The sequence below is a fragment of the Miscanthus floridulus genome, chromosome 10 (assembly GCF_019320115.1).
Source record: "Miscanthus floridulus cultivar M001 chromosome 10, ASM1932011v1, whole genome shotgun sequence".
Classification (NCBI taxonomy): domain Eukaryota; kingdom Viridiplantae; phylum Streptophyta; class Magnoliopsida; order Poales; family Poaceae; genus Miscanthus; species Miscanthus floridulus.
Genome location: NC_089589.1, coordinates 54240163 through 54253637, shown reverse-complemented (window position 1 = coordinate 54253637; position 13475 = coordinate 54240163). Strand labels below are relative to the sequence as shown.

General features: G+C 44.7%; 2 protein-coding genes across 3 annotated transcripts; both read left to right on the top strand.

Annotated features, from left to right (window-relative positions):
- The first annotated feature begins 5604 nt into the window (after positions 1-5604).
- On the top strand, positions 5605-10149 carry LOC136490260 (pentatricopeptide repeat-containing protein CRR2, chloroplastic-like). Of its 2 annotated transcripts, none has more exons than XM_066486744.1 (3): positions 5605-5767; positions 6551-6637; positions 8860-10149. In XM_066486744.1, the coding sequence occupies exons 2-3, from the start codon at positions 6623-6625 to the stop codon at positions 9460-9462; spliced, it is 618 nt and encodes a 205-aa protein (XP_066342841.1). In that variant the 5' UTR covers positions 5605-5767; positions 6551-6622; the 3' UTR covers positions 9463-10149. The 2 variants fall into 2 exon arrangements, with proteins under 2 accessions (XP_066342841.1, XP_066342840.1); XM_066486743.1 differs by having other exon boundaries at positions 6500-6637.
- Positions 10150-10994: 845 nt separating this feature from the next.
- LOC136490259 (uncharacterized) lies at positions 10995-11922 on the top strand. Its single transcript, XM_066486742.1, has 2 exons — positions 10995-11533; positions 11617-11922. The coding sequence occupies exons 1-2, from the start codon at positions 11270-11272 to the stop codon at positions 11758-11760; spliced, it is 408 nt and encodes a 135-aa protein (XP_066342839.1). The 5' UTR covers positions 10995-11269; the 3' UTR covers positions 11761-11922.
- Positions 11923-13475: the final 1553 nt, after the last annotated feature.

Below are 13475 nucleotides of genomic sequence, written 5' to 3'. Positions count from 1 at the left end.
CACCGGGTTATTTGATAGAAGGAGCTTGTAACTCCTCTATGAATACGCCGGGTGGGACCTTTGCTCTGTCGGATCCAAGCTTGGCAAGAACATCTACTGCAATGTTGGAATCCCGTAGGACATGTAGAATTTCTAGTCCTTGGAAGTGTTTTTTGAGTTTTCGGATTTCAGCATAGTAAGCACCCATGTTTTCTTTGGTGCAATCCCAATCTTTGTTGACTTGATTGATGACTACTGCTGAATCGCCGTATACGAGTAGTCGCTTGATTCCGAGGATAATAGCCACTCTTAGCTCGTGTATGAGAGCTTCATATTCTACTTCATTGTTGGTGGCTTACCATAATATCTGAAGGACATACTTTAGTTGTCTTCCGTCTAGAGAAATTAGGAGGACGCCTGCACCGGCTCTGCCTAGCTTGAGTGATCCATCAAAGTACATCTTCCAATGATCAAGGATGGCGCTTGATACGGGTTGTTGAATTTCTGTCCATTCGGCAATAAAATTAGCAAGGGCTTGAGATTTAATTGCTTTCCACAGGGTGAAATCGATGTTGAGAGCACCGAGTTCAACCGCCCACTTGGATATGCGTCCTGTTGCGTCTTTGTTGTGTAAGATGTCTCCTAGTGGGAAATCTGTCACCACAGTAATCTTATGGCTTTCGAAATAGTGACGAAGCTTGTGTGAAGTGATCAGTAGGGCGTAGAGTAGTTTTTGCACATGCGGGTACCGGATTTTTGATTCTGACAGTACTTCGCTGATGTAGTATACTGGGCGTTGTACTTTATACACGCGCCCTTCTTCTTCCCTTTCCACTACTATTGCCGTGCTGACTACAGTAGTAGTTGCTGCAATGTATAACATCATGTCTTCATCTTTCTTTGAAGGTGTGAGGACTGGTGAGGAGGTGAGGCATGCCTTAAGTTTCTTGAAAGCTTCATTGGCTTTTTCCGTCCACTCGAACTTGTCTGTCTTCTTTAGTAGTTTAAAGAAAGGCAACCCTTTTTCGTCGAGTCTTGATATGAAACGGTTGAGTGCCGCCATGCAGCCTGTTAGTTTTTGTACGTCTTTGATGTTTCGAGGAGGGCCCATCTCTGTTATTGCTCGAATTTGCTTGGCGCTTGCTTCGATTCTGCGATGACTGACCAAGAATCCAAGTAGTTGTCCTGAGGGAACTCCGAATACACACTTGTTTGGGTTCAATTTCCACCTCCACCTCTTCAGATTCTCGAAGGTTTGTTTTAAGTCTTCAATCAGTGTATCCGGGTTCTTTGTTTTTACAACCACGTCATCCATGTATGCTTCTACATTTTCGCTGATCTGATCACCGAGGCATGTTTGGATGGCTCTTTGGTAAGTGGCTCCAGCATTCTTAAGTCCAAACGACATGGTCCTGTAGCAGTAGGTGCCGAACGGAGTGATGAAAGATGTCTTACTTTGGTCTTGTTCTTTTAATGCGATCTGGTGATATCCGGAATAGCAATCAAGGAAAGATAATAAGACAGATCCTGCTGTTGAATCGACTATCTGATCAATGAGTGGTAGTCCAAACATATCCTTTGGACAGTGTTTGTTGAGATCTGTGTAGTCAACACACATGCGCCACTCGTCCGTGTTCTTTTTCTGTACCCGAACTAGATTTGCTAGCCAATCTGGATGGAGGATTTCCTTGATGAAACCAGCTGCCATTAGTTTTGTAATTTCCTTTTTTATTGCTGCCTTCTTGTTGGGAGAGAATCGTCATAGTCGTTGCTTTACAGGCTTGGAGCCTTCATTGACATCAATTTCGTGCTCAGCCAACTCTCTTGGGACCCCTGGCATGTTGGCCGGCTTCCAAGCGAAGATATCCTTATTGTCCCGAAGAAAGTTGGTGAGCGCGAGTTCCTATTTTGCTGATAGGTGGGAACTGATGGTTGCTGTTTTTGCGGGATCACCGATGCCTAGGTTGATTTGCTTGACGTCGGCTTCTTTTGGTGGTGCTAGGATGCTTGGTTTTTTAGCCGGTATCTCTAGTTCTTCTTGGCTTATTTCTGCTGCGATAGTGGCTATTTCTTTTCTTCCATCATTTGCCTGTGCCTTTGCTGCAATTTGGATTGCCTGTACATCACAGTCAAATGCGCGTTTTAAATCGCTCCGAAGAGAAAGAACTCCGTTAAGCCCTGGCATCTTAAGCAATAGGTATAGATAATGCGGTATTGCCATGAATTTTGCTACTGCCGGGCGCCCAAGGATTGCGTGATATGATCAATCGAAATCTGCGACTTCAAATTTGATGAACTCTGTGCGGTAGTTCGAGGGAGTCCCAAAGGTAACCTGTAGAGTGATTTGTCCAAGTGGCATTGCTGTCTTGCCGGGTACTATGCCATAAAAAGGTGTGCTTGTTGGTGTGATCATCCCGGCGAGTTGTAGTCCCATCTTCCTTAGAGTTTCTAAAAAAATGATGTTGAGTCCGGCTCCTCCGTCGATTAGTACTTTCGTAACAGTCATCCCAGCAATGGTTGGATCTAGAACCAATGGGTAATTGCCTGCGTTTCCTACGCTGGTCCACTAGTCTTCTCTTGAGAATTGGATTGGGTACTCTGACCAGTTGAGATATCTTGGTATAGCGGGTTCTGCGGCCATGATTGTTCGTAGCGCTAGTTTTTCTTGATGTTTGCTTCTAGAGTTTGGAATCCCGGCAAAGATTACTACTACTGTCCCTCTGGATTTTTGGAATCCCTTGTCATCATGGTTGTCTCCTTCTTTTTTCTGATTGTCTTCTTTATTGTTTCCCTTGCTATCTTTTCTAGTGTATCTTTCATTGAAGGTGTAGCAATTTCCGATGGTGTGTTTCCCATTGGGGTGCAAAGGGGAACGCATGTTCTCAATGTCGTCATATTTTCTGAGCTTGGTAAATTTCTTTGATTTGTCAGCCATCGCTACTGTATTGTCTGGACCTCGCTTTCTCTCCTAATGTCTGTTGTTTCGAGGATTTTGCCTGTCCGGGTTGTCTCTGTTGTTCCTATCCAGGAATCTTTCTCTTGTTTTTTCTTCTGCAGTAATCATCTTTTCTAATGTTCTTCTGAATTCTTCATTATTCCTTGGGTTTTCTTTGTAGAAGTCTTGAAATTGCCACCTAGCCATGATTTCGTGAGAGAAAGCTTCGAGTACTTCTTGTTGTGTGATGTCATGTACTTAAGCTCGTAGTTCGCCAAACCATCGATAGTAATTTCTGAGACTTTCACCTCCTTTCTGTTTGAGTCCTTTTAATTCTGCGTGGGTGATTGGATGTGTAATAATTCCCGCAAAATTTTCACAGAAAGCTCTTTGCAAATCTTCCCAATTTCTGATTGATCTGGGATTTAATTTGTCAAACCATTGAAGCGACATGATTTCTAGGGCCATGGGAAAGAACAAGGTTTTGATGTCATCGTCTCCTCTGGCTAATTCAATCGATTGTGAGTAAATCCTGAACCATTGCTTTGGTTCGGTCTTGCCGTTGTACTTGGAGTGGTTGGACGGTTTGAACTTGTGAGGTAGTCGAATCAAAGCAAGTCTGTTTGTAAAACAGGGAAATCTATCATGTGTTCTGGCTTCTATATATTTTGATTCTGTGCCCCCTTCTTGCCAACTGTCATTTTGGTGAGAGTAGTTTTGTGTGGCTGTCCGAGTAGGTGCTCTACTTCTAGCCTTTCTTGGTTGCTCGACTCGGTTATTTTGACTGTGATTTCTTCGGTTCTCTCCGTTGTGACTTCCACTTGGTCCTAGTCTTTTGAAAGCAGACTTTCTTTGATTTTGATCTTCCTGTTCATGAGATATTGCCTTTCCATCGTTCGTTCTAAAGACTGTTGATCGAACGAAATCTTGGAGCTGTTCTTGTTTCTCATTGGGATGTGAGGTCGCCCTGAGTTCTTCTAGTGCTTCTTGGATCTTATCATAGGGTGTATTTGCTGCTCGTCCTTCTTTGATCTCTCGTTCTGATTTTCTTCTATTGTACTCGGCTAGGTCTGATTCATATTTGATCTAAGTGTCTTTTCGCTGTTTCGCACGGCGTTGTCATCCTTGTTTCAATTTGTTCTTTCTTTCTCTCGCTTGCCTCTGACTCTCGGTCTCACCATCGTGCCCCTGGATAAATGGTGAAATGTTGGACTCAGATTCATCTGAAGACCTTACGTTGGGTGCTTCTGGGGGGATCAATGGTGATCGAGGACGGCGAATCATGAGTACTTCTCTAGCGTGAGTTGTTCTGTCAGCGTCGTTGATTTCCGTACTGCCAGAGCTGTTGATAATTTCAGTAGATGTCTCAAAGTCATAGATGGAATCTCCTTCTTGGTAGGGTAGAATTGCTGTTGTCGTGTCGTCGACTAGTTGGGTGTCGTCATCCTCAGGAACGGTACCTGGCCAGTGAATGATGCAGTCTTGAGATGTTATGGTTAAAACGAGACCTTCTTGGGCTCCCTTCAGCGGCATTCTAAGCATGGGATAAGTGGATCCTTCGTGCCATGTTTGATAAGATGTTGCCATGTTGTAGAGCCTAAACGAAAATGGATTCGACTTCTTTGAAGTATTCTGGGTGTACTCCGAGTAGTATTCTTAACAGGTTGACGTCAGATTCCGGAGTTTTGTCAGAAAAGAACTCGGCTTTCCAAAAGAACTCGGATAAGACTTCGTTTCGGAAGCGGAACTTGAGTTTGAATCGAATGCGTGAATTTGTGAAAACTGAGTCGGATTGGACATTACGAGCTGTGCGAATCTTCCGGCAAGCTGATCTGTCGTTATCGTCGAAATAGGATGATCTTGATGATGATCTGAATCTTCGAGGAGACGGCCTTGGAGCTTGCCATCGTCGCCTGCCTCGCAGATCCATGAACCGAAGATGAAGGTTGATCCCTTCAAGAAGATCATGTTGTCGAGGTCCATCAAGCTCTCGGATGCAAAGTCGTCGAAAGCCCCTACCTGGCGCGCCAGCTGTCGATGTTTGACCACCGATAGCCTGCCACGGGGGTACCCGGGGTAGTATATTCGGGCTTCAGCGTATGCAGAACTCGATAGTTAACGCAAGAGACAGTCGATTTATCCTGGTTCAGGCCCTCGATCGTAGATCGAGTAATAGCCCTACGTCCAGTCGGTGTTAGCTTTTGCGTTGGATTGATTATGAAGTGTTGTGTTGTACAATTGTTCTGTTGAACTCTCGATCTAAGGAGCCCTGCCCTCCTTTATATAGTCAAGAGGTCAGAGTCCCAGTCAGTTTACAATGAGAATTCCTAGTAGGATTACAGAGTAACACTGCTACTAAGATTGCAGGGGAAATATCCTAATTAGACTAGGTCTTCTCCCTTCCTTGCGGGGTATCCCGTGGGTCCCGCACCGACAATCATGTTACGTGGCAACTGCTCATTTGTTGAAAATGTGAAAGACAATAAATAGCAAAATCTTTCAAGAGATGTGTAGTCAGTCCCTCCAATCATGATGCCATAAAGTTTATAGTGAGGTAAAATTGACCTTTTCCAGCTCCTTCGAGATACACTACTCTGTTGGTCGGTTTCGGCCCATGGGCCAAATCCATAAAACCTTAGCCCCTCGCCTTAAACCCTCCTCCGACCTGCCGTTTCTCCTCCTCCCCTCGTCCGTCCCTTACCGCAAAGGCGTCCAGAAGCAACCAGGCTGGCGGCGCGATGGACCCCTTGAGCGCGATGGAGGAGCAGGTCGTCCGGCGCCTCGGTTTCCCGTCCTCGGAGTCGGAGGGTTGTAGCGTTTGGGAGGGCGGAGCGAGATAGCTGCGGTTGCCTGGTAGGCCTCGTAATCTTGGATTGGTTATAGAACTTGGTGGGATTTTGGGGTTTCTTATTCTAATAGGGAATTGTAGGGTGGAGGCGGCGATAATTTTACTACTCTTGTTGAAATTTGTCCGGATTCTTTAGATTGGATTCTTTAGATTTTCCACTGATGGGGTAGTGTCCCGTTAGTCTGATGATACGGAGTATTGGAGGTTCCATGTTGTGCGAGTTTTGGGTAATTTATTCCGTTCTGATGCAATTACATGTCCCTGAATAAGTGCGCGAATTTGGTGGGTGTCGTACTTAGGAATGTCGGAAGAGCAGCATTGCAGTAGTGGAGAATGGATGCTAATTTCTGAGATATGTGAATATAGTTTTTGGTGCATGTGTTTTCTGTCATCTCTTAGAAATCTGCTAGTGTCACCTTATTGTTTTGTGCTAGTAACTAGTAGTAACCGTCTCTCCTGGAATTGTTCACTATTGTGTTTATTTTCTTCGCACAATTTCTAGATATGAGAGGAAATTACTTTAGACTAATTGTTGAAGTTACCTTGATATCCATTCTTGTGATGCCAGAAAAGGGGGTTGGGCTAGCAGTAGTAATTATTGGACTAAGGATAATTTATTAGTAAAACTGCTGATAAGCTTGATATCTTTGTAGGAGGGGAAGGTGCATGCTCCCAAATCGAAACACTCGAGTGCTAATTATTGTTTGAATATCTGTTTTATTCTGATTGGTTTTTAGCAAGCATACTTCAAGTGCGCATATGATTGCTCTGACCGGCGTCGTACTCAGGAAGGGATCAATAGCTGTGTGGAGAATTGTAGTGTGCCTGTCCTTATCGCCAACAATGTTGTTGAGAATGAGATGGCCAAGTTTCAGGTACTTCTAATTTCCTGCAATACAAGTATCATATTTTTTATTGCCAAATAGAACAACATAGAATTCCCTGTTCATCTTTTTTTAGGTACTGAATTCCTTTGTGTTTGTGTAGTACCGAAATTATGATTGGCTATTTTTTCTGATGCAGTGAAGTTAATAGTTTCATACCTGTAACTTTTTACTATGGAATCTTTCTGAATTTTAAGTTACTATTAATATTTGTTTTGTGTGCTCCATTTTGCTCTGATTTTATTGATCATTGCAACCACACTCGAATGCTGTGTGTAAAAGAACTGTCATATTTTCCAAGTTGTGTATGCATGATAATTTCAATGTTTTCACAGTCACTAGCACAAATACCTCAACAAGCATGCTGCATGGGTTTTGTTATCTGTGATAGTGTGCAATCAATCATCATATTAACTAGATGATACCCCGCGCGTTGCTGTGGGGATTTTGTTGTCTTATATATGAGAAAAATTTTATACATGAGAAGTAATAGTACTATCTAACAACAACATCATAATGTGTGGCAGTGGAATTTTAGGGATAAATTTAAATAAATAACCGAATAATAGCGTGGATATTGACATAGTAACAACTATTTTATTGGTCCACTTTTAAAAGACCACGGTGGAACTTATCAAGATCTAGGTAAAAAATAATACAGGGAAAAATAAAAAATAATACTGTAAAGTTCGTCATTTCTATTTTGTCATTCCTTTCAATAAAATTGCACCGCTTAAAATTGATGTCATAATTGCTAATTGACCGAGAGGCAAAGATCACATGAGGGACGCTGGACTGGAACTCATGTATGTTCTTGTGCCAAGCTAATGAATATTTTCGAGTAGAAAGAGGGGCAGATAGTGGAGGCTGCCGGATACTTTATCGTTTATCCATGGTCCATCTCTTCGTAAAAAATACTGGTATATATACCATAAAAAAAAAGAAATCGGGCAACAGTCTGACAGCTCTCATCCACTCGTTTCATCTTCCTCTCATCGTATCTTCCGGCTTCCGCCGCTCAGCCTGACAGCCCCCTCGAACAGATTAGTTCCATACCTTTGTGTTTCCCGTCGAAGCTTCTTTCTTCGACATCCTGATCCAGAGCCGATCAAACAACCATCTACCTGCGGCTTTGGAGAGCAGACAACAGCAATCGTAGTCACGCGCTTGTTGGGGTCGAAGTCCTCGGTGGAGGAGGCGGAGTGTGAACGGCGTCCAGAGGTAGACGGCGAGCCCTAGGCGATGGATCTCCCGAATGCTGGCCCATGCTGCGTCCTCCTCCAGTTCCCGCTCCAACATGCCCTCCATCCTTCACCTCCAGTTCCGCAACCATGCCCACGCTGCCCACCCGGGTCGCGGCTGCTGCCCCCACAGCATCGCCGGCCTCGATTTTTATTTTATAGATAGAAGGAAGATTGATTGCCCGTTACAAATGTGGAGTGGGTGGGTGCAGCGATGAGTGAGCCAGCGTTTGAGGTAATGGTGCAGGAGGTGAAGTGCAAGAGGCACGTAATTGCACGTGGCTTTATGAGGATGCTTCGGATGAGTTTTGATAAACACGACGGAGACTGCTGACTTAATTGGATGGATGATGTGGCTTCACCAAATTGCAGAGAGATCTGCTAGTGGGGATCTCCTATTTAGGTATAGGAGATGCCATTAAACGTCATATGGTAAAGTCCTCTTCGTAGAAGATAGTTTAGGATTCACGAGCAGTATATTTGTCGCTATAGTTATTTTGTTTAATGAATATGCTTTCATGATCTCAATGATGCAAAAGTACAAATTTGAGAAGGTTCCCCCCTGCAGCAATTTAGTTCTTGTTTCGTCCCTATGTACATTGTACTTCTGACATGCAATCTGAGCACCTTCTTTTGAGGTCCGCATCTCAACTGTTATCCAGCTGGTTAGTTTGTCATAAAAGATTTATTAGTGGGTGTCAGTATTATTGAAGATGGTTGTCGCAAGTATCCGGAATCATGTACAGACACAATGTTACGACACATCTTGTTACTTTGAACTGAAAACTATGTCCTTTTGTAGGCGGACAACTACATGAATAATGTAGCTGCCTAACTGTAATTCATCTTCCATTAGGTTCATAGGAACCTTGTTTTCTCCTATTGCTATTTTAGGGTTTAGATTATGCATGTATTTCTCTGCATAACTATCATGCCACCTAGATCTTTGTTGATCATTGCCCCTTGCTTCAGGAACGGTTGAACTGGTCATTGATGATCTGTCAAGACAAGTTTGAAGCAGCCAAGCTCCAGAAGATGAAAACAGATGCAATTCAGGAACTGGAATCCTGTGTCAACAGATCTATTGATGACAGCATCAGGGTCCTCCCCTATGTGGTGGACCAGATCAAGTCCACCCTCGTCCACCGCTACACTCGCCTCATCACTGCTTCCTCCGCCTCCACCCCAGTCTCCCTGCGCGCCCTCCTCCCCATCCATGCCTGCACCATCGTCCTCGGTGTATCCGCCAACCTGGCCTTAGCCACCAGCCTCCTCGCCGGTGTGGCGCCTGCCTCCCTCGCCTACGCATGCAGGGTGTTCGACGCCGCGCCTGTACGTGATGCCTACATGTGGAACACCCTCCTTTGCGCGCACGGCCACTCCCAGTCGTCGCACACCGCTGATACCCTCGCCCTCTACAAGTGGATGCATGCTGCGGGTGTCGTGCTAGACCATTACACCTACCCAATTGTGCTCCCGGCTTGTGTGGCTGCGTGTGAGCCGTGGCCCAGACAGGTTGCGCATGGTGACGCGGTGCGGTTCGCGCTCACTGGGGACGGGTTTGTTGATGGCTAGAGGGGGGTGAATGGTCTATTAAAAATTTCTACAACAACACTAAGACACTAAGGCAACACCATGATATTAAATAAATTACATCTGTTATGAAATATATTTTTACGATTTGTTGCTTTGGTTTAGTACATGTTAATGTGACCTATAAATTTGATGAAAGTTAAGATTATTTAACTTAGAACAAATATAAAAGTCCTTATATTCTAGAATGGAGAGGGAATATCAATTATTGGTGATATGTACAACTGTTACAGATACAAGACATCTGAACTGCAACTTGGACCCCAATCATTACTTAGATAATGGAAAATCTGATTAGCTTCACGTGGCTATTTGAGCACCACGCGTATTTTTATGTCTTCCATTGGCTACTAAAACATTTTGCACAGTCGGTTGGTGACCCATTTATAAGGACATTTAGCCAACTGGTTCGAAGATCAATGTGCCGTTGTACGTTTTTAGTTTACTGGTGAACTACACACTATTATGGGAAAACTTTGTACAAATGGCTAAAAGTGATTTCGAGATGGCTACAGGAACCGCTTCTATCCATTTGTCAAACCGCCTCTATCCATTTGTCTCCGCTATTACGGAAACACTTTGTATAGGTGGCTAAAAGTGATTTCTAGAGGTGGCTATAAGAACAGCCCGAATCCATCTGTCTCTTGAAATGGAAGCTTTCTAGAAGTTGTATCCAACGGCTCCTACCAAATTGTTTTTTAGGAGCAGATATGATTTAGACTGCCCTTAAAAATTAATTTCTAGAAGCGGCTCAGTAAGTCGTTCATCTCTAAAGATTGAATGAAAAAATAATAAAAAGACCACATGCCACTACTAGGACATCATGTGTGCCCGCGTTGGGCCAGCCACACCGCGATCGAGGACGCCAGGGACGACTGCACTGGAGGCCGGCGTGCATGGCGGTGTTGGGCTAGCCATGCCGGAGGTCGTGCCGCAGCCAAGAATATTGTGGAGTTAGAGAGATGGAATACATAGAGAGGTGGATGTCAAGAGGAGAGGAGAGGAGAGAGATGTCTTAGAGAAAAGAAATAGATAGAGGCAAATGAGTGAACGATGGAAGGGATAAGGATGGGATAGAGTAATGGCGGGCTCCAATCTTTCTCGCGTCCCGTCATAGAGTAGTGGCATACTCTACACCTTCCCCGTGTGTCTACACCTTCCCCGTCGCATGAGACAAATTTTGATTCTGCTGGCCATGCACACCTTCTTCCGAGTTCTGCATGTCTTTTCGGAGCTGGTTGTTCCATCCGTCTCTATAAATCGATTTTTATAGACATTTGTTATTCCTACATTGTTTAGAAATGAAGATAATTTTCAGAAGCGGCCAGTAAGGCCAGCCGCCTCTCAAATTAGATTTCTAGAGGCAGGTTTTTAGCTAGGGCCCCCTAGAGACATTTTTAATGGCGGATTTTAACAGGGCCACCTCTACCCAAAAATAGAAAAGGCTCTAAAAGATCATTTATGTAATAGTGTGAAATTTTTTTAGGAGGTTTATTTCACAAGTGGATCACATAAGTAACGGCTTTGTGCAAATAGTTCTCTCTGTGAACCGATTTTAGCAATCACTACATTTCTAGAGTAGTTACACAAGGAACCGTGTGTGAAAAATGTCACTCCATAATAAACGGTTCAAAATCTACAGGACACGTTGGCCCATCTAATAATTAATTAAGTGGTTGTTAATGAATTAAGCCGCAAGTCAAGTGGGTAGTGATATCTGCATTGTATATCGCGGCTATAAAAGGCCGCCCAATGGTATGTGCTTGAGACAAGAAAAGAAATTTTAGTCATGGACTCGTTCCAACACAAGAGTAAGGACGACGAGAAGCATTGTCGTCTTCAAGGCATGGAGGCGGACACCACCGGCAAGAAGGAGCACGAGCACGGCAAGGAGATGAGCGAGCAGCACAGCAGCCAAGTCCACACCCACGACCAGGGCAACAAGCACGGCCACAGCCACGGCCACAGGGAGGAGCACGTCGGCGGCGGGAGGGAGCGTGCAGACCCGGCGGAATACCTCGACATGGGTGGCATGACTCCAGGGGCCTTTCTCGTAGGCATCTCGTACCAGTTCAATTGCTTACGTTTCTCTTCTGTGAAGCTATAGCTTACTGACCTGCATTTATATACACACAGGAAATCAGGTACAGGGCCGCGACCGGGAGACCGTACGACAGAGTGGAACGGTTAATCAGCTCGGAGCAGATGGCCAAGCAGCAGAGCGAGGAGGAAGCCAAAGCCGGCAGGGAGGAGAACAAGGGCGTCATCTACGAGTTCTGATAGTTAATCATGACACACGGAGCCGGCCAGAGATTCAGATGTGCATGTGTTTGGTTGTTTCTCCTATCTATGTTATATGCTTTAAATAATATGCATCGATCGTTCTGGCGAAAATTGTTGGCAAAAGATGTACCATATATATACATATTATTCCACAGTTAATTAGGGCTTTTTTTTGCGAGGAAGTTATATTAATTAGGGTATTTAACCTTGCCTTAAGATTAGTCTCCTGGTCTATGTCATGTATCTTGTACATGTGCCTGTCCTCTTCGATGTGCCACACCCATTGCCACCTCCATCACAATGTTTCTCCGGCCGCTGAGAAACGCCAAGGTGCAACTAGTTGGTTCCCGTATGCGATCGACGGGGGTTGTGGCTATAGTGGAACCTTGACTGCTAGGAACTTTCGGAGGGCTGCAAACTAATGCCAGTTCTCCCGGTGGAGTCATTAATATCCGTGGCTCCGTAGACAGTCCTTGCTCCTCTAGCGCCTTCGCAACTAGAGCCTTCACTTGGAGCTCAAGATTAGTCTTCCGATCTCTGCCATGTTTCTTGTACATGTGCCTGTCCTCTTCGAATCCGTGCTTCCAAGTCGTCCTTTTCCCTAGCCCCCTGGTGTGGCCTGTGTGCTCCTTGTTTTCCAAGCCAAGGCTAAGCTCGTCCCTCTCTCTGGAAGGATTAAATGAGTCCTTCTCATTGTCTTCAGCATATTTCAGTATCCTTGATACTGACTCTTGGGTCTCCAGCTTATCAAACTTAAGATTACCGCCGAATAATTCTGTACTCCTCGCATATATCCAATTTCTTGAGCGTACCTTCAAATTCTTCACATTGATATTCCCAGCAGCTACGGCCTCTTCGTCCATCTTCCTAAACTACTCTTTCTTGGTATAGTAGCCACCGGGGCCTAGATAATGGTGGTGTTTATTCCTCTTTGCCAGCTCGGTGTTACGGGCACTGAGCTCCAATTCCTCTAGTGAAGTCTTCTGAGCCACGAGTTCCTCCTATTGACTAGGAGTTATGTTGCTGAACTCATCGAAGAGAGTTAACCCCTTTTGGATATACTTCTTGTTGAGCTCCGATCTCCAACGTTGGAATGACTCTCCCATGATCTTGAAAGCATTTTTTTACCAGCTCGTGCTTACCCTCCGAAAATCTAAAATTGAGCTTCAACTGCTTATCCCATAGTTCATCATTTTTCTTCTCTAGTACCTCTTTTCAGTTAGGGATTGCTGGGTTCAATTTATCTCTTACTAGGGCCCCGACCGTACTATGAAATCGTCCTCTGAATTTCTTTGGCTCAAGGATCTCCCCTGCTGGCCCGACCTCCATTATCACATAGCTTGCCTTATCTGGATATTGATTTGCTTTTCTATCCTCTCGTTTCCTCTTTGGCTTGGTAGTCGTGGTTGTGTCTTGAGGTTGCGGAGCAGAGGCCTCAATGTCCGTCTCTATGGCTGTTGTCTCTACTCTCCTTTCCTCTACTCCATCTTGTCTAGCGAGATGTCGCGGATGTCGACGTCATCTTTTTCGAGATTCAGGAGAGACCTATATATACGACATGTCAAAGTGTTAGCCGAGGTAACACAGCCAAAGCTTTAGCAAAATTTACAAGCTAAGGCTTTATCCCTACCTCCTCGTTCGGGTCAAAATCCTTGTCCAAATCTTCCTCCATTGGCCTCCTTCTGGCTTCACGTGGGAAGGGATCCTCGGGA

Bases quoted from the DNA above. Each gene is read 5' to 3' on its own strand.
- LOC136490259 (XM_066486742.1), top strand. From the start codon at position 11,270: ATGGACTCGTTCCAACACAAGAGTAAGGACGACGAGAAGCATTGTCGT. The intron at 11,534-11,616 runs GTAGGCATCTCG...ATATACACACAG, and splicing joins TGACTCCAGGGGCCTTTCTC to GAAATCAGGTACAGGGCCGC.